Raw genomic sequence first — 25,119 nt, 5'->3', positions numbered from 1 at the left:
GGAGATATGACACTTCCTGGTAGGGCGGGGCCACAACCATGCACCCGACGATCGTCATGAATTTAGGCCTAGTTCACACCTATGCATTTTTAGTGCTTTTTGCATTTTGCAGGTTTGCACTACAGAACGTATTCCATAGGAAATCATTTTAAATGGACTGCAGTGCAAATATGTGAAAAGCACCAAAAATGCATAGGTGTGAATCCAGCCTTAGGCTCGAGTCACATCTATGCATGTTGCTTTTGAGCGTTTTTGCAGTGCTTTTTGCGGTGCTTGCCGCGTTTTTGGACACGCGTTTTTGCCGTGATTTTGCCACGTTTCGCGTTTTTTTTCCCTTTTTTTTTACACTGTGGTTGCTTAGCAACCAGATATATACAGTGAAAAAAAATGAAAAAACAAAAACGCAAATCGCGGTAAAAACACGGTACTTGCGTTTTTGATGCAGGTCTATTGACTTCTATTACATGCAAAACGCTGCATTTTGCATGAAAAAAAGTCCCCGACCCTTTCCAAAAATGCAGAGGCACAAAAATGCATTGATGTAAACATGTTCCATGGGAACCCATGGTAAAAAATTTCCTTGCATTTCTGCAAAATGCAAAATGCATCAAGAAACACGCTAGTGTGAATCGAGCCTTACACAGGACAGGGCGCTGCCTATGTAAACAAGGCAGATCCCTGTCCTGTCAGTGGGAGAAAGTAATAGATTAAAGCAGGGAATAAAATCTATTACTTCTCCTAGTAAGGCTGGATTCACACCTATGCATTTTTTGTGCTTTTTTGCATTTTGTAGATTTGCGCTACAGAACGTGTTCCATAGGAAACCATGTTAAATGGACTGTCGTGAAAATCTGAAAAATGCAAAAAGCACTAAAACTGCACAGGTGTGAATCCAGCCTTAAAGCACCTCTTACATTACACCAAAACACTGGCTAGGCACACATTTAACCCTTTGACTGCCACAGATGTTTAACCCCTTCCCAGCCAGTGTCATTAGTACAGACAACAGTGCATATTTTTTAGCCCTGATCACTGTATCAGCATCACTGGTTCCCAAAAAGTGTCCAAATGCCCGCCGCAATATCGCAGTCCCGCTATAAGTTGCTTAATCGCTGCCATTACTAAAAAAACATTAAATAAATAAAAATTCCATAAAAATATCCAATAGTTTGTAGACGCTGTAACTTTTTCACAAAGCGCTTATTGGGATTTTTTTAATAGAAATATGTAGCAGAATACATATTGGCCTGAATTTATCAAGAAATTCGATTTTTTTTTTGAATGTTTTATTGGATGCGTTTTATAACAGAAAGTAAAAAATATATATATATTTTTTTCAAAATCGTCTGTCTTTTTGTGTTTATAGCGCAAAAAAATAAATAAAACAGCGGTGATCAAATGCCACCAAAAGAAAGCTCCATTTATGGGGATATACATTTTATTTTGGGTACAGTATCGCACGACTGCGCAATAGTTAAATGAATGCAGTGCTGTTTAGCAAAAAATGGCCTGGTCATGAAGGGGGTTAAAGAGGAACTGCAGTCTGCTGATATATTTTGTAATAAAAACATCTTTGCCATTTTGAAGCTTCCCTCCAACCACTTTGCATTTTATTTTATATATACTGTGATTCTGTACTTGCCAAATATGCTGCAGAAATCTCTCTCCACTGAGTCTGGCTGCAGCCATTTTAACTGTGGGCAACTGAGGCTGCTGCCTGTTCACTTCCTAGATTTACACAGAGGCACACCTCCAGCTCTGCAGCTTTCATTGGCCCTCTTATGACTCATCCACCCCCTCCCTTCCTGGCAAACTCTCACCAGAGCGAGAGAGAGAGAGCTGTGCATGATGTCATAAGCCTAGGCTAATGACCAGAGAAGAAACAGGAAGTGGGCTGTATAAGGGATTTATTGACAGAAAAAAAATGTTTTAGTATCCAAAGTTAAAACAAAAAAAGGGCAGAAGATTTAATAGATGGAAAGTTGAAAAAATTACTGAAGTTTAAATCTTCCAAACGTCAAGCGTTTACATGAAATTTTGCTGTTGATTGGTTTACTGTCTGGTAAAAAAATATGGTTGGAAGATAAAAACGATTGTTTGATATGTCATACAAGTAAAGCCGCGTACACACGGGGCGGACTGTCTGGCCAACTTAGTCCATCAGACAATCCGACGGACAGTCCGTCATACTTTCGAATGAACGGACTTGACTACACACACCACTTTTTGAGCGGACTAATACGGCGTACTAAGTCCGCCATACTATCCGCCCTACTTTTGAAATGAATGGACTCGCCCACACACGCGGAGGAAAGTCCGCTCATTTCGAGCGCGTCTCCAGGTAGGCGGGGCCCGCGAAGGAGACGTCGCTGACCCCGCCGCCTGGAATGGACTTAAAGGGGAACCCCAACGCCGAAAAAAATCGGCGTGGGGGTCCCCCCCAAGTCCACAACAGACCCTTGTCCGAGCACGCTACCCGGCCGGCCAGGAAAGGAGGGGCGAGCGAGCGCCCCCCCTCCTGAGCCGTACCAGGCCGCGTGCCCTCAACATGGGGGGGTGCCTTGGGGTGCCCCCCCCACCCCAAAGCACCTTGTCCCCATGTTGATGAGGACAAGGGCCTCTTCCCGACAACCCTGGCCGTTGGTTGTCGGGGTCTGCGGGCGGGGGGCTTATCGGAATCCGGGAGCCCCCTTATTAACCGGCCCCCCACCCTATGTGAATGAGTATGGGGTACAATGTACCCCTACCCATTCACCTGTAAAATAAAAGTACCAAAAAAAACACAACACACGAGATAAAATACTTTATTGCACAGCTCCGGGGGTCTTCCGTCTTCGGGGGTCTTCTCGCCGGACTCCTCCGCTATCTTCTTGTAGCTCTTTTGCTAGCGGAGGAGTCCGGCTTTCTTCCTCGCCGCCGGCCTCTTCTCCCGACTTTGGGGGTCTTGTCCCCCTCTTCGGTTCTTCTGCCGGGCCACCGCGCCTTCTTATAGCTCTTTTACAGGCGGTGGCCCGGTCTTCTGTCGCCGCCGCCTTCCGTTCTTCTTCTTCTTCTTCTTCTTCTTCTCCAGGAGATGTTGCCTCGACGATCTCTCCGGCCGGAATGCCAGGGACGCACTGCATGGCCACTTATATAGGGACAAGGGGCGGTGTCACATGGCTTTATGTCACATGGGTTGGTGTGACATGATGTCATAGTCCCCATGTGACATCAACCCATGTGACCAACGGCCAGGGTTGTCGGGAAGAGACCCTTGTCCTCATCAACATGGGGACAAGGTGCTTTGGGGTGGGGGGGCCGCGCGGCCCCTCCTTCCCCAAGGCACCCCCCCATGTTGAGGGCACGTGGCCTGGTACGGCTCAGGAGGGGGGGGCGCTCGCTCGCCCCCCTTTCCTGGCCGGCCGGGTAGCGTGCTCGGACAAGGGTCTGTTGTGGACTTGGGGGGACCCCCACGCCGATTTTTTTCGGCGTTGAGGTTCCCCTTTAAGTCCATACCAGGTGGCGGGGCCAGCGACGTCTCCTTCGCGGGCCCCGCCTACTTGGATACCCGCTCGAAATGAGCGGACTTTTCTCCGGGCGGGAAAAGTCCGCTCATTTCAAAAGTACGGCGGACTGGCATACACACGGGCGGATTGTCCGCCGAAATGCGAGTCCGACGGACAGTATTATGGAAATTCCGAAATACTTAGTCCGCCAGACTGCACGCTGAAAAAGTCCGCTGAAGCCCACACACGAGCGGACTGTCCGCTGAAATGTGTTTCGGCGGACTAAGTTGGCCAGACAGTCCGCCCGTGTGTACGCGGCTTTACAATCATATCAATCTCTCTCCCTTTCACACTGGGGCGGGAGCAGCGGCGGCGGTAAAAATAGCGCCGCTTTATCGCCTTTTTGGGGGTGGTATTCGGCTGCTAGTGGGGCACTTTTAACCCATGCTAGTGGCCGAAAAAGGGTGAAAACCAAATTGCCGGTGTCCTGTCAAATAGTGTCCTCCATCCGATAGTGTCCGCTGCGTACTACGCATGCGCAGTACACAGCAACACAGATTCTGAAAATTGCCGAGGATGAACGGCGCCTGCGCCGTGAGTCCAGGTTCTATCCCCACTATCCAAGTGGACATAGAATTAGAATAAAAAAGAGCCGAGCGCAGCGAGGCCGAGCCCAAAGCGTGGCGAGCGAAGCTCGCCCGCGAGGGGCCCTCTAAAATTCACAACCCTATGTCCGCTTGCATGCGCAGTACAGAGCGGACACTATTTGATGGCCGGACACTATACGGCAGAACACCGGCAGTATAGCCGCTCTGCTCCATTGATTTCAATGGGCAGGAACGGCTAAGGAGTGGTGTATACATAGCTCCAAAGATGCACCTTGCAGGAGTTTTTTTTAATGTCCTTCAAGTGCACTTCTGCAGTGTGAAAGCCCTCAGGGCTTTCACATTGGAGAGACGGTAGCGGCTGTTTCAGAGCCATTTGCAGGTACTATTTTTAGTGCTGTAGTGCTTGCAAAGCACCCCGGTGTGAAAGAGGCCTAACTAAAATCTAATGGAACCAATTGCCTTCAGAAGTCATCTCATTAGTAAATAGAGTACACTTGTGTGTAATTTAATCTCAGTATAAATATTGGCTGTTCTGTGAAGCCCTCATAGGTTTGTTAGATAACCTTGGTGAACAAACATCATCATGAAGGCCAAGGAACACACCAGACAGGTCAGGGATAAAGTTGTGGAGAAGTTTAAAGCAGGATTAGGTTATAAAAAAATATCCCAAGCATTGAACGTCTCAGGGAGCTATGTTCAATCCATCATCCGAAAATAGAAAGAGTGTGGCAAAGTGATGGCACGTCCATAGGGGGCGCATGGGCCCCGCCTCCAGGCAGTCAAAAAAAAAATATATATATATATATATATATATATATTTAAAACTGGCCCTTTCAAAAAAAAAAAATAGAAAAAAAGGTCTATAAGTGCATAAGCCTATAAGTCTATAAGTCTATAACGCCATCGCCCATCTGAAGGAGACACCGCAGGAGAGGACACCACAGCAAGGTAAGTGCCGCTGCGCTGGTCCGAACCTCCTGCAGAGAAGGGGGGGTGGGGGTTTGATGGGGCACAGACTGCAATTCATGGGACACAGTGAGGTTGCATTTCATGGGACAGTGAGGCTGCATTTGATGGGCACAGTGGCTGCATAAGATGGGCACAGTAGCTGTATTTGATGGCACAGTGGGAGCATTTGATATGGCACAGTGGCTGCGCTTGATGGGCACAGTGGCTGCGATTGATGGGATTTTTATTCAGAACTTGTTTGCTTGTTTGTGCCCCCCCCCCCCCCCCCCCATAAAAAAAATAATTTTGAACACCAGCCACCACTGGTATGGCACAACTGCAAACCTACCAAGACATGGCCGTCCACATAAACTGATAGGGCGGGCAAGAAGAGCATTCATCAGAGAAGCAGCCAAGAGGCCCATGGTAACTCTGGAGGAGCTGCAGAGATCCACAGCTCAGGTGGGAAAATCTGTCCACAGGACAACTATTAGTCGTGCTCTCCACAAATCTGTCCTTTATGGAAGAATGGCAAGAAGAAAGCCATTGTTAAATTAAAGCTTGCGAGATGCCGTGTGGGGGACACAGCAAACATGTGGAAGAAGGTGCTCTGGTCAGATGAGACCAAAATTGAACTTTTTGGCCTAAAAGCAAAGCGCTGTGTGGTGGAAAACCAACACTGCACATCACCCTGAACACACCATCCCCACCGTGAAACATGGTGGTGGCAGCATCATGTTGTGAGGATGCTTTTCTTCAGCAGGGACAGGGAAGCTGATCAGAGTTGATGGGAAGATGGATGGAGCCAAATACAGGGCAAACCTGATAGAGGCTGCAAAAGACTTGAGACTGGGGCGAAGGTTCACCATCCAGATGGACAGCGACCCTAAACATACAGCCAGAGCTACAATGGAATGGTTTAGATCAAAAGAATATTCATGTGTTAGAATGATCCAGTCAAAGTCCAGACCTAAATCCAATTGAGAATTTGTGGCAAGACTTGAAAATTGCTGTTCACAGACGCTCTCCATCCAATCTGACAGAGCTTGAGATATTTTGCAAGGAGGAATGGGCAAAAATGTCCCTCTCTAGATGTGCAAAGCTGGCAGAGACATCCCCAAAAAGACTTGCAGCTGTAATTGCAGGAAAAGGCGGTTCTACAAAGTATTGACTCAGGGGGGCGCTATACAAATGTACCCCCCACACTTTTCACATATTTATTTGTAAAACGTTTGGAAAACCATTTTCCTTCCACTTCACAATTATGTGCCACTTTGTGTTGGTCTATCACATAAAATCCCAATAAAATACATTTACATTTTTGGCTGTAACATGACAAATTTAATTGCATTTAATTGCTGGCTGTGTCCTCACTGGGATGACTTCATTCATTTCCTAATGAACCACTTAAGCTCTGGAAGGGTTTACCCCCCCTTAAGCTGGATTCACAGCTATGCACTTTTGGTGCTTTTTTTGCATTTTGAAGATTTGCACTACAGTCCATTTAAAATGGTTTCCTATGGAACATAGGTAGTGTAAATTCTCATTCTGTAGTGCAAATCTGCAAAATGCAAAAAGCACTAAAAATGCATAGGTATGAATCCAGCCTTAATGACCAGGCTATTTTTTGCAATACAGTACTGCGTTATTTAAACTGACCATTGCACGGTCGTGCAACGTTGCACCAAATTAAAATTGATGTCCTTTTTTTACCACAAATAGAGCTTTCTTTTGGTGGTATTTGATCACCTCTACGGTTTTACATTTTTGCCCTAGAAACAAAAAAAATGCTATAAAATATATCCAATAAAAAAAATGGAAAAAAAAATCAAATGTATTCTTCAGTTTAGGCCAATATGTATTCTGCTATATATTTTCGTTAAAAAAATGCCAATAAGTGTATATTAAAACCAAAAAAAACAAATTGTACCGGCGCTCAACCTCCCCCCTTCTGTGCTTAAGGGTCTGCTGCAATCCCAGTCCTAGTCCTCCCCCCAAAAAAACCAGGGTAAGTAAATGATGCATATATATATCTTTAGGGAATTGCGCCTCCCACTCACTATTTATACTACCCCCTTCTCAATAGAGTATGCTTAATAATACTTATATTCACTAAATAATCACTGTGCCCCCATATTATCCAAAATATATACACAAGACATTAATTTATAATTGCAAAAAATATAGCGTCCTTATTGTGCGATATTTTAATTCGATTGCTCCAACTGTGCCGTCTTAATCACCGTTCATCTTCTAATCAAAAGTCCACTTGTGTCAGCTAAAATAACCAAATCTGTGCCACCGTCACCAAGCAGAATGGCCACTCACCAGATGTCCCCAATCAGTAAGCATTCGGTTCATTCAACGGATAACCAATCCACAACGCATTCCTCCCATTAGCAATTCCTCAACATCCATATATTCATACAAAATTAAATGGAACCAATATAGTGTAAAACCGTTTTAACTTTAATGGAAAAATCAATAAAAAACGTATTGCACTCACATTTCAATGTGTCTATTGGCCGACATCAAACCTTTCCAGCAATGAGAAAGCCATTCTAAAATCGGGCAAGCCACTGATGTTCCGCAGGTGGTGTTAGTCTCCCTCCACTGGGCCGACCTGTTCCTGGCTTGTATTCAAGGACCGTATGTCTCCCACAACTCCTACGCGTTTCGCATTTGAGCGTCGTCAGGAAGCTGTCAGGAATTCGTTGTAGATTGGTTATCCGTTGAATGAACCGAAGGCTTACTGATTGGGGACATCTGGTGAGTGGCCATTCTGCTTGGTGACGGTCCCACAGATTTGGTTATTTTAGTTGACACAAGTGGACTTTTGATTAGAAGATGAACGGTGATTAAGACAGCACAGTTGGAGCAATCAAATTAAAATATCGCACAATAAGGACGCTATATTTTTTGCAATTATAAATTAATGTCTTGTGTATATATTTTGAATAATATGGGGGCACAGTGATTATTTAGTGAATATAAGTATTATTAAGCATACTCTATTGAGAAGGGGGTAGTATAAATAGTGAGTGGGAGGCGCAATCCCCTAAAGATATATATATACAATAGGTGCATATTGATTGCTTTGCGCAAAAGTTATCGCGTCTACAAACTATGAGATAGATTTATGGCAATTTCATTTATTTATTTGTTTTTACTAGTGGGGCCAATCAGCGATTTTTAGCTGGACTGCAACATTCTGGCGGAAAAATCAGACACCAACTGACACTAATACAGTAATAGGGTGCTAAAAAAAAAAAATAAATTACTAATGACACTGGCAGGAAAGGGGTTAACATTAGGGGCGATCAAAGAGTTAAACGTGCTCCTAGGGAGTGCTTTCTGTGTGAGCCATGTGCTTTGATGGGGGAAGACAGAGATCTGTGTTCCTGCCTATCAGAAACACAAGATCTCCATCTTCACCTCTCCCAGAATGGCGGTCTGCCTCTCCTGAAATTGATTTCGGGGTGCCACCGATGATTGGCACCACGCCCCAGACTCAGACAGGTACGTGATTTCATGCAGGAGGGCTGCTCTGACGTATATCTGCGTAGAGTGGTCCAGAAGTGGTTAGCAGACAGAACAGGAAGTGAGGGGAAGCCTCTCCAGTTCCTGTCGTTTTCATAGGTAACAGTAAAGCAAGTAGCAATAGGAAAACGGACAACATTGAAAACATATTTGCTAGTAGAGTAAAGGTGGTTTAGATCCTTTGTTAAGGTGGTCTCTGTCCCCTTGAGGCTGATTCCCCCCTCACTTCCTGTCTAGGTAATCGGTGTCACACAGAACAGGGGGATAGACAGACAGTTTAAAAAAAAACTAAGAGAAGTTAAAACCCTTCCCCGATCTTACCAGAGCTGATTAATTTCTTTCCCAGTGGCAACGTTATAACTTGAACAGGAAGTGAGGGGAAATATCTCCAAAAGGGACAAAGATAGCAACAAAACACTCAGCAAAATTTCAGGAAATATGACTGACCCCCTTCTTCAGAGCTATAAACATATAAAATTGTGAATTTAATCAATATCATATCAAAATAGTATACAGTGCATCCGGAAAGTATTCATAAGCCCTTCACTTTTTCCACATTTTGTTATGTTACAGCCTCATTCCAAAAATGGGTTAAATTCATTATTTTCCTCAAAATTCTACAAACAATTCCCCATAATGACAACGTGAAAGAAGTTTTTTAAAATTTTTCGCTAATTTATAAAAAAAAAAAAAAAATCCCACATATGAAAGTCAACAACATAAGAAAGGTCAACATGTTCCACTAATGTGAGAGTACTTCTTCAGGGCTGTAACTGTATAAAACTGTGAAATTAATCAATTTCATACTAAATTATGTTAAAATAATGTAAAACAATATAAAGTGTTACTACATATAGAAAAAGTTGTCACTGGAACAGGAAGTGAGGGGACATCACCCCAAAAGAGAAACAGACAGCAATAAACACTATGGAAAAGCCAACACATTTCAGTAAACAAGGCCCACCTTTAGGTTTATAAAAATATAAAATTAAATCTAAACGATATTTAAATCCTATAAACAATACTGTAAACAAATGACAAGGTTATACAAACAAATATGTGAATACGATATTCTAACAAATAATTGGGAATTCATTTTAAAATTAAATGAATTAATTCTAATTGGTCTATTCAGTAGAAGGTTATTTATAATCTTATTCATACATAACCTATTAAAAGATATTAAACGATATTTGTTATATATAAATGAGATTAAAATGAAAAGGTTATACAGTATGTCATTTTTTTAATTGGTTATATATGAATTAGATTAGAAATAACCTTTTAGACTGAATAGATTTGAACTCATTCATTTTAATTTATCATTAATTTGGACTTAATTGTTATCAGATTTTTCCTTTCTATTTTTTTTTGTCTGTTCATAGTAATTTTTTCCATAGTATCGTAATATTATTTAGATATGAAATGGATTCAGTTCATGTTTTTTTTTTTTTTCACGTTTACGTTTATAGCCATGATGAAGGGTGTCTATCACAACCCCTGAAACACATTTTTTCTTGGTGATTTTATAACTAGGATAAATAGAGCTGCCAGCCAACTCCAATATACTTTTTAACCCCTCCCTGCCCAGCCCCAGTGTCCCTTAACCCGGGGGGAGCAGGAAGAATAGTAGTAGATTAAGGCTTACCTGTAGGTCCAAGAAATATCTCCTAAACCTATACGATTTAGGAGATATTTACAAAAAGACAGCCACCGCTGCCTACGGCACATCATCTCTCTCTGCCCGTCCCGCATCTCCGCTCTCCTGCCCTCACTAAATAGACCAGAGCGGCCAGCCTGCCACCAATGCAGCGACAATGCACATTTGGTGGCACTGGCTGGCATGGCAAGTGACAATTCACATCTGGTGTTGGGTGACGTGGCAAGTGTCAATCTGCAAACCGTGGCAGGTGACGTGGCAAGTTACAATCCACATCAGGTGACAGTGGGAAGTGCCACACTGCATCAGGTGACAGGTGCTGGTGGCAAGTGACATGCTGCATCTGGTGACAGGAGATGTGGCAAGTGACACTCTCAGGGCTCCCACTGATTCTGCATTATGGTGAGTTGATTCACTTCATTATATATTAGAATGTAACAATAGAAACAATACGCTTTAATCACCCTGACATCATATTAACTATGGTGCCATGATGACTGAAGCACCAAAACCAGCCATTGCCTGCAAAAAATTGCTTACCACCCACGTGTCTTGGTAGGTTTGCAGTTGTGCCATACCCTTTTCATTTTCCGATGATGGATTGATCAGTGCTCCCTGAGATGTTCAAAGTTTGGGATATTTTTTTATGACCTAACCCTGCTTCAAACTTCTCCACAACTTTATCCCTGACCTGTCTGGTGTGTTCCTTGGCCTTCATGATGCTGTTTGTTTACTGAGGATCTCTAACAAACCTCTGAGAGCTTCACAGAACAGCTGTATTTATACTGAGATTAAATTACACACAGGTGGATTCTATTTATTAATTAGGTGACTTCTGAAGGCAATTGGTTCCACTAGATTTTAGTTAGGGGGTATCAGAGTAAAGGGGGCTGAATATAAATGCACGCCACACTTTTCACATATTTATTTGTAAAACATTTGGAAAACCATTTATCATTTTCCTTCCACTTCACAATTATGTGCTACTGAAATACATTTACGTTTTTGGTTGCAACATGACAAAATGTGGAAAAGGGGTATGAATACTTTTTCAAGGCACTGTGTGTGTATACGTGTGTGTGCACGCGCGCGTGTGCATATATATATATATATATATATATATATATATATATATATATATATATATATATATATATATAGAGAAAGATATAGATAGATAGATAAAATAAACACTGTCAGAGGTTCCCCTACGCCATCCAAATCCTAAAAAAGTAGGATGTTTTGTCAGGAGCTATATACAGGACATGAATCACAGAACTCTGTACCTCTGGTACTGCGAATTGCATTTCAGCCATGTTTTTCTTTGCAGGTACAAAATCTCATATCCGAACGTTAATGCTGAAAGGCTTAAGACCATCCAGATTGACTAAAAATGGCTTCACTGCACTGCACATGGCGGCCTATAAGGTATGGTCTATGAAGGCCCTTCATGTTCTCTGTCAAGGATAGGAGGTGCTTTGCTAAGCTGTCCTACTGAGCTGACCAGTGGACATGTACAGGTTACCTGGCAGATAATCACTCTAAATAAGGCCCCTTTTGATCTGTTAATTATACAATTGGAAAAAATCTGGTTTATCTGTTGGATAAGTGCAAAAATATTTCTTGATCATGCTAGAAACAGTGTAAGCTGGAAAACTGCTGTGCTCTCTGCATCTGCTAAATACAATTTGTTAGCATTGATTTCAGCTCTCTCTGTGGACTACAGAATGTTTCCGCCCACATTATGGAGACGAGCAGAGGGAGAGGTGGTCTGTAGTCCTTAAAAACACTTTCAGGACTTACAATTGTGGGGATGGGGCGGGGGTGTGTCTTTTGAAGCACAGATTAGAGCCAGAGGCTCTAATAGGCTTCAAAAGAGGGTGGGCTCGGGCACAGAGAGTGTGCCCCGATCCCGCCCAATTGTGTGAGGATTTTCGCTATTTTCACACTAAAATTCCTCCCCGCCAATCAGGAGGCAGGTCATGAGACCTGTTTCCCCGATCCCACCCAATTGTGTGAGGATTTTCTCTATTTTCACACTATAAAATTCCTCCCCACCAATCAGGAGGCAGGTCATGAGACCTGTTTCCCCCGACTGGCCAAAGTGTCAGGCAATTCTATTGGATGCCTAGCTTTGGTGGAAGAGACGGAAGAGGCCACGCGAGGAGCTGACACTGGAGCTGCTGCCTGCACCAGAGGAGAGGATGCCCCAGCCCTAGATCGGGTAGGCTGGCAGGGGGGGTGATGTATGTCAGTCCCAGGCGGGGAGTGCTGGACTGAATGTCTTTCAATCCCGGGCTATGGGCCGGGGAGGGGGGGGTGCCAGTGCTGCCCAGAGGGGGGGAGGTGCTTGTTTGCCCTTGTTTGCTGCCCCCCCAAAAGGAAAACCCCACCACTGGTGACAACACTGTTCGTCTATATATACAGTGACTGAGTGTTGTCACCCTGGAACAGGAAGTGTTAGATGCAGGTGAAGATAAACAGAAAAACCCCTGAAAAAATAAAACAAATGCAGCCACTACGTTTGAGGACTGGTAAGCAGCAATAGAACATATTTTATATTCTTAGATTTAGATACATATTTACTTAAAAAATAATAAGGAACTTAATTCTGGAAATATTGTTTTGCAGGCTTCATTTTGCAGGAGCCGCTGTCAGCTCTCTCCATACACAGAGCTGTCAAACTGGCAGCCCGTTCGCAGATTACTGCAGGAGACTGTAGTCTGTAGGACTCAGCTGTCAGTGTAACAGCCACGTCCCAATCTGTGTATCATAAGCAGCTGTCAGCATTCAATCCTGGGTCATTTAAAGGGACAGGCAAAATTGCTCCAAATTGATTTGTTTTTGTTTATAGAATATAATACATATTGATGTTCTCTCTGGTTTTGCTCGTCCCCTCTCACCAGAAAATGTAATTTATATTCCTTTTGTTAGGACAGCGCTGAGTTGCTGACGGCACTGCTGCACGGTGGAGCCGACATCCAGCAGGTGGGTTACGGCGCTTTAACGGCACTTCACATCGCAACCATCGCTGGGAACCACGAGGTGATTGCATGCATTATTTAAAAAGAATCTCCGAGGATAAAAATAAAAACCCCTTTCCAATCCACCCCCCCCCCCCCCCCATACTTCTCTTTATATTTCATAAAAAAAAAACCTCTGCCCAATTACTTACATAAGGCAGTTCATAGACTTGCAGGAAAGAAATGTGCACGATTCTCCCGTCAACAGACAGTGCTGAGAGTGGAATCCCTACTGCATAGCTCCCAACTGTCCCTGATTTGGAGCAATGTCCCTCTGTCCCTCTTTCCTCCTCATTTGTCCCTCATTTTGGTCTGATCTATATAGTTGTATGTAAAATGCACTTTTTATCTATCAAAAAGTGTTTTCCAGCGCTAAACCTTTCATTTAATTTCTAAATTGCTGCATTTGTAAATTCCAAAAGCCAATATAAAGGAATAGTGGTGGTAAAAAAAGCACTTGTGGGTTTAACCAATCTTGTTTTTTTTGTACAATTCTCCTTTAAGAGGGGCGTGGCAAGGGGTGTGCCCTATGCCTGCATGCTTTTGCTGATAGGTGTCCTTCATTCCCATGTCAAAAAGTTGGGAGGTATGCCTACTGCCAAGCAATCGTCTTCTCCGAGCGGAGGCGGGTAGGGAAAGCCGGGGAGAGAAGACAGTGATTATCACTAGCGGCTATAGTAGCCGCTTGTGATAATCACAAGCAAATTCGGCAGGCTGGTTGTACCCAAGTTGATCGATTGATCGACTTGGTACATTCGAAGCCTGCCCATTATTGGTTCAAATCGCACCTGGTTCCTGCTGAACTGACCGAGATTCGAACTGTGTAGGGCCGGTCTAGACTATCACATGTCCATTTGTATGCCAGTGCCCTTTTCTTCTGGTCTGTAGTGTGAAAGGGCCTGGACTGCAGTGTCCATATCACTTCTTTGTGACCTTGGCACTGCCCGTTGGCTATCTGAAAAGTCCATAAAGGGGTCCTAAAGCCTCCAGTAGTGACATCATACAAGGGACAGAAACAAGACTGGTTGCCTGGACAATAGAGCACCAACTGGTCTCCTCCACTACTGGAAAGGACACTGCAGAGGACCGCGTGAGAGCATGTCTTGTTTTTCTGGGTCTTGGAGGCTTAAAAGAACTTGGGCGGGTCAGGATGAAGTTGAAAACTGTTTTTTATTTTTTTTTAAACGGCATTGTGCTTTAGGATATTATGGGTTAGGTGCCATTATTATAATTCTGGTACCTCACCCTACAAACTATGAAAGAGAAAATAAAAGAATACTGAGGAATGTGAATTTTTTGATACCAAAGGTCGTCCACGCATGTGCTCCCTATCCTTTGATTAACGGCACGCTTCTTGTGCTTCTTGTGCTTTTCATCTTCCCAGTGATAGCATGCCGTGTCCATGATTTCCGGTGTATGTGGCCCAGCCGTGAAGACTCGCGAGACTGGGCATTCATTCACAGCTTCCTGGTTCTACCCTTGTGATCGGGGAGTAAACCTGGGCATCTTAGAGAACCCAATTGAGGGTAGGGACCGATGTAAGTGTGCAATGGATAGCTCTCTGTTTTCGTGACTGTATGGAACAAGGCATGCACATGCACATATGGTGGACCTGTCCAATAGTCCAAACCTTCTGGAATTATATCTTTCTTCTCGCTTCCAGAATGTTTGACCTGTCGGTGCAGTCACGGCACTTCTCAATCTGAAACCAGAGTCCCTCACATGCCAGCAATTTAAGCTGTTTGTCCAACTTCTTACACCTGCAAAACAAACGATAGCTAAAGTATGGAAATCCCCCACTTTAATTGTAGCTGAGACTAAACACAGGATAAACCGCACCATGATACATGCCAAAATGGAAGCCATTGAAAAGGATCAGGTCTCCAAATTTGACATAATGTGGCACCCCTTTGTCACTTACTGCTTACCTTTGATCAAACAGTCCTCTTGCCATGGTAGTGAATACCACACCGTTCTCACCCGAATGTCTCCCTGGCTGGTCGGGTCATCCTTGTGGACTCCCTTTCTTTTTCCCTCTTCTCTCCTTTTCTTTCATTTCACCTTGTTGGAGATGAAGCTCCCCCCTTCTCAAGTAACAGAGACTCTTTCTTCCCAGGTACAACCCCTCAGGTTGCTCCTGGACATTTTCGTCTGGCTTGTATTTCTGCTGTTACCGAGTGCATTGATACTCCGGTGACCTTGTACACGATTATATAATGATTTTCTGTTATACATCGCCAGCTCTGGTCAGCAATTTTTTTTAGCTCCACTTTGTTCATGTTTGCTTACTCAGCGTCTCTGTTATGGTTTGTAAATGCAATAAAATCTTTTAAACAAGAAAAAAGCACTACACAGAAGAAAGATTGAGGCATAGACACCCCAAAAAGTACCACCCTACTTATGGACCCTTGTGTCATCTAAACAGTCAAAATCAACACATAATATAAAAATACAATCTCTATTAGAAAAATACTTATCAGTGCAAACCAAAATATAAACACCTTAACATCCCAAACCCCTCCCCCTTTGTGCTAGACTAGGTTGTCTTAGCTAAAACCCCACTGTGTCCGGACATTGATGATCAAATGCCGGAAGTGAGGTCTTACCATACTGCGTGCATACCGCCCTACATTTTGGAGATGGGAATGAGGGACGCCTACTAACAAATGTATGTAGGCATAGGACACGCCCCTGTCACGCCCCCTTAAAGGAGAATGAACCAAAAATAAAAAAAGTTTAATTAAATCCACAAGGACTTTTTTTTTACCACTGCTATTCCTTTATATTGGCTTTTAAAATGTACAAATGCAGCAATTTAGAAATCAGATGAAAGATCAGGCCAAAATGAGGGACACATTAGGTGGAATGAGGGACATTTCTCCAAATCAGGGACAGTCCCTCCAAATCAGGGACAGTTGGAAGCTATGTGTGTGCACATGGCCTCACTATATTCATCACTTGATCCAGGAATACACCCTTGTCACAAATTACTCTTAAACAGAAAATATACCATATTTATCGGCGTATAACACGCACCCCAAGTTTAGGAGGGAATTTTAAAGAAAAAAACTTCTAAGAGGGAAGTTTAAAGCGGGAGTTCCGCCGTTTTTTTTCTTTTAAAAGGCAGCAGCTACAAATACTGCAGCTGCTGACTTTTAAAATAAGGACACTTACCCGCCCAGCGCGCCCGCGATGTCAGCACCCGAAGCCGATCTCTCGATCGTCTCTCGGGTGCTGCCGCCGCCATCTTGGGTATGGGAATCAGGAAGTGGAGCCTTGCGGCTTTATTTCCCGGTTCCCTACTGCGCATGCGTGAGTCGCGCTGCACAATAAGGATGTTCCCCGCTGTCTCTGGGATCCGTGTGTTTCCCAGCAGACAGCGGGGGACCCGTAGGAAGTAGCGTAAATATCCGCAGATTCTGCAGATATCTATGCCGGAAGTGGGTGCAAATACCTGTACTGTACAGGTATCTGCACCCCCTTCCCCCCTGAAAGGTGCCAATTGTGGCGTCGGAGGAGGGGAGGGTTCCAATGAGCGGAAGTTCCACTTTAGGGTGGAGCTCCGCTTTAAGGAAAAAAACCTACATTTAAATGCCCATCAATGCAGCCTTGTCAGTGTCATTTGCAGCCTTGCATTGCAGCCTTGTCAGTCATTTGCAGCCTTCCATTGCAGCCTTGCATGTCATTTGCAGCCTTCCATTGCAGCCTTCTATTGCAGCCTTCCATTGCAGCCTTACATGTTATTTGCAGCCTTCCATTGCAGCCTTACATGTCATTAGCAGCCTTCCATTGCAGCCTTGCATGTCATTTGCAGCCTTACATGTCATTAGCAGCCTTCCATTGCAGCCTTGCATGTCATTTGCAGCCTTGCATGTCATTTGTAGCCTTATATGTCATTTGCAGCCTTCCGTTGCAGCCTTGTAAGTCATTTGCAGCCTTGTCAGTTTCTTTTGCAGGCTTTCCGTTTAAAAATGGCGCCGCCGAGATACAGAGCAGATGGCCTGTGTATCTCGGCGGCACTCGGTAGCTCTCGACCGTTCTGGGCTATTTTCGGCCGCACTCGGCCATTCTTGGCTATTTTCGGCTGTTCTCGGCGGCTTTCAGACGTTTTCGGTAGCCGATTATAGCCGAGAGCGCCCGAAAATAGCTGAAAATAGCCGAAAGCTGCCGAGACCGTCAGAAAAGGCAGAAGAGCTCAAATTGACGGGGGATCCGCATATAACACACACCCACGATTTTCCCCTGATTTTAAGGGTAAAAAAGTGTGTGTTATACGCCGATAAATATGGTATATAGTATATTCCTATGCATATACTCTGCTATCATGGAATACTGGAGGTAAAAAATTGCCTCTAGGGACAATGGATGTTAATCAAGCTGAAACATCTCACACAAAATCTCAGATGGCTCATTTCTTGCATTAACCCTTTAACGTTCTGCTCCATCGTTTAGTAGCGCACATTTTGAGTCACGCTAACTCATTGAAAAATGTGGACTTTAAAAGTTTAAGGTAAAAAGTGTTTAGGCTAAAGTATCACCCCCTCACCCCCCGTAATACTTAAAGCGTTTGCTACCCCAACATTTCATATTCCTGATATGTGCCTGCTGTACCATGTACAAGAAAGTATCCTGTATTGCTTTTTTTTATTTGAAACCCCCGGTGTTCCTGCTAGTCCCCTTGCTTTCCTATTAAAAACTGACCACACTAAGTATGCTCTACTCTAATTATCAGACTTGTCCTGGCATGCCTCTCCGCCCCCCTCCCCCACAGCCATTCACTGGGAAACTCAGTGTGCTGCTGCTTCTCCTCCCCCCCAGCTCTTATGCAGCTGAGAACAAAGGGAATGTGATCACGTATAAAAAAAAAAAAAAAAGGGGTGAAAAGGGTATTTATAATTTTTTTTTTTTTTTATATCTATACAAAAATGTTTTGCATTTAATTTCTATTTTAAACTGAATGGGTTGTTCTACAAGGTTACCGTTTACAATCACTCGATCCAGCACTGTGCTTATCTGCAGTGGCTCTCTCCTCCTGTGACGAGGGAGCGAGGTTCGGGGCCAAGCCTCGCTGTCTGCCTCTATGGACACAGGCAACATGGCTGGGGGTCGAGCCAGCAGGTGAGCCACCATACACTGAGAAAAGGAGGAGTCAGGAGCGCCTGTAGGGGACGCAAGAAAAGGAGGGTTGGGGCTGCTCTGTGCAATTACATTGCACAGAATAGGTATAGTATCTCACAAAAGTGAGTACACCCCTCACATTTTGTAAATAATTTATTATCTCTTTTCATGTGACAACACTGAAGAAATTAAATTTTGCTACAATGTAAAGTAGTGAGTGTACAGCTTGTATAACAGTGTAAATTTGCTGTCCCCTCAAAATAACTCAACACACAGCCATTAATGTCTAAACCACTGGCAACAAAAGCGAGTACACCCCTAAGTGAAAATGTCCAAATTGGGCCCAATTAGCTATTTTCCCTCCCCGGTGTCATGTGACTCGTTAGTGTTACAAGGTCTCAGGTGTGAATGGGGATCAGGTGTGTTAAATTTAGTGTTATCGCTCCTACTCTCTCATACTGGTCACTGGAAGTTCAACATGGCACCTCATGGCAAAGAACTCTCTGAGGTTCTGAAAAAAATAACTGTTGCTCTACATAAATTGTAGCAAAGTGTCATTTCTTCAGTGTTGTCACATGAAAAGATATAATAAAATATTTACAAAAATGTAAGGGGTGTACTCACTTTTGTGATATACTGTAAGTATAAACCTGTTTATTATAAAAAAAAAAAAAAAAGTAAGTAAGAGAATCGCTTTCAGCTTTGAACTCTTTTGCGCTAAAGCCATAAGCTATTGCAATTGTTGACAAACACGATTTTCACACTTCAGCTGTATGTTGGAGTGTTAATTGGTGCCTAACAATTCCGAATATAGGTGCGCTTCCTTAAAAGCAATATCAAGTTTTGGAGAGTCTAGAATTTGGGTGAGGGGGTCACATACTTCGCCATAAAGAAAAAGAATAAGAGGCATCTAATTTGTCAGTATGCAACCTGCTTCTCGGAGATATACCGAATTTCAGGCGGTTGTATTAAATCACATGGAAATAAACAGGAGCTGCAGCCTGACCTGGGCCCGCTATGTTTTGCCACCCATAGAAATTGATATAGACTTCTATTTAAAAGCAAATGTGGAGGTCATTGCTTTTTCCATTCTCCTCTAAAAAGCTTCACTACACTTCAATATATTTCAGCATTTTAGTTGTGTTGCTTCCATTTGATTGGCACAACATTTAAACATCAATTCCTCAAGGACTCCTCATCAAGGTAATTTTTTTTCTTTCGGTTGTTACGGGAAAAAAAAAAGAAACTACAACTGGATAGTTACTGGAAAAAAATCGATTTAAAAAAAAGGAAGCTGGATATAACAATAGTCTGGTGCTCTCCATAGGCGTTGCCAGGGGGTGGCAATTGAGGCTGTAGCCCCGAAACTGGAGCCCATAGCCCCGAGTCTCTTGCCGCAGGGTCCCTGCCTAACCAGCGGATCGTGGCTGCGGTGGACGGGCTGCATGAGGTGGACGAGAAGAGGGAGACAAGGGGGCGGACAAGCAGAGATGACATCATCTCTCTCTGCCCACTCCCCGTTACCACTCTTCCACCCTCACAGCCGGGCCACTTCAATGCGGGAGCGATGTGCGGTGGGAAGCAGAGAGATGACATCATCTCTCACTGCCTGCCACGCATCAGTGCTCTTCCGTCCTCACAGCGTGGGCCTCTTCAACATCAGAGGTGCGGTGGGGAGCAGAAAGATTACATAATTTCTCACGGCACGCCCCACATCTCCACTCTCCTGACCTCACTAAATGGACCAGTGCTGCCAGCCTGCCACCAATGCAGCGACAATCCACATCAGTTGGCAAGTGACAACCCACTAGTTGCAGGTGACATGGCAAGTGACAATCTGCTAATGGTGGCAGGTGACGTGGCAAGTTACAATCTGCTAATGGTGGCAGGTGACGTGGCAAGTGACAGTCTGAAAATGGTGGCAGATGACGTGGCAATTGACAATCCGCATCAGGTGCAGGTAATGTGGCAAGTGAAGTGGCAAGTGACAATCTGCATATGGTGGCAGGTGATGTGACAAGTGATGTGGCAAGCGACAATCTGCAAGAGGTGGCAGGTAACGGGGAAAGTGACAATCTAGAAAATTACTTAGAACTCCCAAGCAGTATATATTTTTTTCAGACACCCTAGAGAATAAAATGGCGTTCGTATGTCACACCGTATTTGCGCAGCGATCTTACAAACACAATTTATTGGGGAAAAAAACACTTTTTTTATTAAAAAAGAAGAAAACAGTAAAATATTTTTCCATATTGTGAAAGATAATGTTACGCCGAGTAAATTGATACCCAACATGTCATGGTTAAAAATTGCGCCTGCTCGTAGAATGATGACAAACTTTGGCACTTAAAAATCTCCATAGATGACGTTTAAAAATTTCTTCAGGTTACTAGTGTTGAGTTACAGAGGATTCAACGATTGCAGAGATACCTCACATGTGTGGTTTGAACACCATTTTCATATGTGGGGGCGCGACTTACGTATGTGTTCGCTTCTGCATGCCTCCACGGATGGACGGGGCACTTTAATTTTTTTTATTCATTTTTTTTTTATTCATTTTTTTTATTTTACTTCTTATTTTTACACAATCCTTTTAAAATCCTGCCACTGATAAAAGTGATCTTGCGGGAAATCCCCCATGGATACCACTTTTATCCTAAAATGGACAGCCGCCGTTGAAAAAAAAAATCCAGGGTTATGGCAACTATCAGGTGCCATAACAATGGTATTTAACGCCAAAGTAGCGACGTATATCCATGGTGAGCAGACTGTAAATTGGTTACATCCATACCTGACCCTAATCAAGGATAAGGGTCTGGTGTGTAATTTTGGGGGGTACTCAAACTTCGTTTTTTTCTTATTTTGTAGGAAGTCAGCAATTAAAATCTATACTATCCTGGGATAAGGGTCTGCCATAAGTGAATGGAATCTCTGGCCATTTGTATATACCCCTGCTGTGCTCATTATGAGGGGCTCCAACCATCCCTGTGCTGTGCTCATTATGAGGGGCTCCCACCATCCCTGTGCTGTGCTGACTTCCTCCTGGGGATGTACCCCTGCTGTGCTCATTATGAGGGGCTCCCACCATCCCTGTGCTGTGCTGACTTCCTGGGTTTGTAGCCCTGTTGTGCTCATTATGAGGGGCTCCCATCATCCCTGTGCTGTGCTGACTTCCTCCTGGGGCTGTACCCCTGCTGCGCTCATTATGAGGGGCTCCCACCATCCCTGTGCTGTGCTGACTTCCTCCTGGGGCTGTACCCCTGCTATGCTCATTATGAGGGGCTCCCACCATCCCTGTGCTGTGCTGACTTGGGAAGTCAGCACAGCACAGGGATGGTGGGAGCCCCTTGTAATGAGCACAGCACAGGGATGGTGGGAGCCACTCATAATGAGCATAATGAGTTCCGACGACTGCCATACTGAGAAAGGTATTTTTTGCTTTTTAAATCCATCATAATGAATGTTTGTAATTGTTATGAAAAGTTAACGAACCTAACGAAAATTCGTATTTCGTACGCATCTAAATTGAATTTCGGACACACATTACGAATCAACGGCTAATACGGAACAGAAAGAAATTAAACAAATTTATTGACGGTGCACATGTCTAGACTCCGGTGCAGCTGTGCATAGTAAACAATCAGCTTCTAGGCTTCTAGGTTTCATTTTCAAAGCTTAAATCACGGTTAACACCTAAACTGACCGGGGATTGCACAGCAATGCTGTCCGTCCCTGTTCTCTGTTTCAGGGATGAATCAGGGCAGAATCTTTGCCTGAATTTGGCCCTGAAACAAGGGCAAAGACGCACATTGGTTCTGCGCAGTACACTCCGGACCGGGACATGTGAACCATCTCCATAGAGAGCCAGTCACATTTTCCTGCTACTCGAATTGGATGAGGAGAAACCGCATCCAATTCGCATCCAAATCGCATAGGTGTGAACTCAGCCTAATTGAACAAGTTGAAGTTAGAAGCTGATTGGTTACTATGCACAGCTGCACCACAGTCTGTGTGCACCAATTTTAGTAAATCTCCCCCAGGGTGACAATACAAGAAACCAATTGGAAGACAAGAACAGAGTGTTGCCACCCTTTAACAGGAAGTGCCTGAACAATGACCTACATGGCAGGATCACCGGGTATTGTTTTAATGGAATCTTAACTTATCTTTAAAAAGATTGAAAATGGCTTTTGAAACTTTCTTTAACCACTTGAGACCCGCGCTATAGCCGAATGACAGCTACATCGCGGATCTCCTTTTCCGGGACTACGTCTATTGACGTTGTCCCGTGCACGAGCGGCCTGCGTGCCCCCTGAGGGGCGCGCGCGGTGCGCTCTGTGATCGGTGAGTCTATGAGACTCGCCTGATCACCGATCCGAGCAAGGGGTCGATCCCGACCCCTTATCACGTGATCAGCTGTCAGCCAATGACAGCTGATCATGTGATACAACGGAGCCGGTAATCGGCTATTATTCCTCCTCGCGCTGACAGTCCCGATCACGGCCAGCCCTGCCAGTGCCCACCTGCCCCCTGCCAGTGCCCACCTGCCCCCTCATCACTAAGCATAATAAAAAACTAAGTGCCCCCTGTCAGTGCCACCCAGCAGTACCCATAGTGCCACCCAGCAGTGCCCACAGTGCCACCCAGCAGTGCCCACAGTGCCACCCAGCAGTGCCACCCAGCAGTGCCCACAGTGCCACTCAGCAGTGCCCACAGTCTGCCTCAACAAAGGTGCTGCACCCCAGTGCCACATATCCGTGCCCATCAGTGTCATCTACCAGTGCCCATCAGTGCCCAGCAGTGCCACCTATCAGAGCCACCTATCATTCCCCATCAGTCCCATCTATCAGTGGTACCTATCAGTGCCCCTTAGTGCCACCCATCCGTGCCACCCATCTGTGCCACCCATCCGTGCCATCTTATCTGTGCCCATCTTTGCCCATCAGTGCCGCTTTATCTGTGCCCATCGGTGCCGCCTTATCTGTGCCTATTAGTGCCGCCTTAACTATGCCTATCAGTGCCCACCAGTGCAGCCTATCAGTGCCCACCAGTGCAGCCTATCAGTGCAGCCTCATCAGCGCACTTCAATGAAGGAGAAAAATAACCTGTTTGCAAAATTTTATAACAAACTATTAAACATGATTTTTTTTTTTTTTGCATCTTTTTTTGTTTGTTTAGCAAAAAATAAAACTCCCAGCTGTAATTAAATACCACCAAAAGAAAGCTCTATTTGTGGGAAAAAAATTATAAAAATTTCATTGGGTACAGCGTTGTATGCCCGCGCAATTGTCATTCAAAGTGCATCAGCGCTGAAAGTTGAAAATTGGTCTGGGACTGAGGGGGGTTTAAGTGCCCAATAAGCAAGTGGTTAACATGTTTATGCAATTTAATGATTGGTTTTACATATATTTTAAAACATTCTTTATTTTGTCTCTTTCTTTTTTTTTTTATATTGTACTATTGCTTGGGGTCCTGGATATATTAAATAAGCCAACGTGTTTTTATAAAAGTAAAGTTATCCTTTAAACATGCATTTCTTTAATGAACACACAGCGACACAACACCATGCAAAATACACCTTTAAATGTGGATTAACTTACTATCTCTCCAGCTAAAGAATGAAATCACCGGGGAAAAGAAAGCAAATGCTAGATCACGGAATTAAAAGTGATAATGTTTTCCTCCGTGATAATTTACTGCATCTGTTTCAGCGCCGTTCTGACGGTGGTGCTTTGGGAATTCCATGAGCTTATCTGGCGAAACAGAACTCTAGTAAGCCGCCTGCAGTAGAAAAGCAAAAGCAAGTCAGAGCTTGGCATTACACAGCAACTAAGGGGATCACTGATGCTTTAAATGTTTAATAAAGTTTTCAATTTCAGTTGGAAACAGTGATAAAGCTAAACTTCAGGCAGATATATACAAATGAATGGACCTCTGTGATCAATACTAAAATGTAAGCAGTCCCTAAAATCGACCTGGTATGAGCGTCTTGTAATCCCCTCTACAGCAGGGCCGGTGCTAGACTATTTTGCGAGGAAAGAGTGGGGCCCAGTGGTGGCCGCTCCATACCCCAATCCATGCGCCTGGCCCTTAATCCACAAGCAGGGTGCCGGACGCATGAATTCCATGGAGTTTTTTTTTTTTAAGCATGTGATTATAGCCTGGGGCTCTAATTGGCTTCAAGAAAGGAGGCACTCTGGGCGCAGAGCACTGTGCCCCGAGCCCACCCAGTTGTGTGACATTAGTGAATTAATATTCGTTATTGTCTTCCTGATTCTCCTCCTGGCTAATGAGGAAGCGGGAGGAGCATGATTGGCTGAGAGGAGAAGAGATCGTATTGGCCGGTACCAGGGGTGGGGAGGATGTACGGGGAGATCCAGAACATGCCCCCCCCCCCCATCAACTCTCTGCTCTGCCACCCAGAGCGATCTCTCTGCTCTGCATCGTTGCCTGACTGTGTGAGTACCACCCACTGGGGGGAAAGGGGGTCAGGTGGTCTGCTGGGGTCGGGTGGTTCATTTGCCACGTCCCACCGGGTGGAGCACCAGCCGCCACTGGTGAGGCCAGGAGAGAAGACGGCAGGGCGAGGAGATCACAGCGGGGCAGCTGAACCTGGATAAGGAGGGTCTGCATATAGAGAATCCAAACCGCTCCATTTCTTTCCTGCAGACGTTGAATACCTGCGAGAGGGAGAGAGGAGAAACTGGCATTCAGCAGCTGCAGAGGAATGGTTTCTG

At 44.4% G+C, this 25,119-nt stretch overlaps 1 protein-coding gene across 1 annotated transcript in view; it reads left to right on the top strand.

Moving 5' to 3' along the window:
• TNNI3K (TNNI3 interacting kinase) overlaps positions 1–25,119 on the top strand; it is a 391,224-nt gene that overhangs the window by 41,579 nt on the left and 324,526 nt on the right. The window contains exons 4-5 of the mRNA XM_077450470.1: positions 11,572–11,669; positions 13,176–13,286. Of these exons, the coding sequence (XP_077306596.1) occupies positions 11,572–11,669; positions 13,176–13,286 (209 nt within the window). The remainder of the gene's footprint in view (positions 1–11,571; positions 11,670–13,175; positions 13,287–25,119) is intronic.

The sequence above is a fragment of the Lithobates pipiens genome, unplaced genomic scaffold (assembly GCF_037356315.1).
Source record: "Lithobates pipiens isolate NorthernLeopardFrog02 unplaced genomic scaffold, aLitPip1_a1.2 Scaffold_23, whole genome shotgun sequence".
In the NCBI taxonomy this organism is placed as follows: Eukaryota; Metazoa; Chordata; class Amphibia; order Anura; family Ranidae; genus Lithobates; species Lithobates pipiens.
This window is presented reverse-complemented; position numbering and strand designations above follow the sequence as displayed.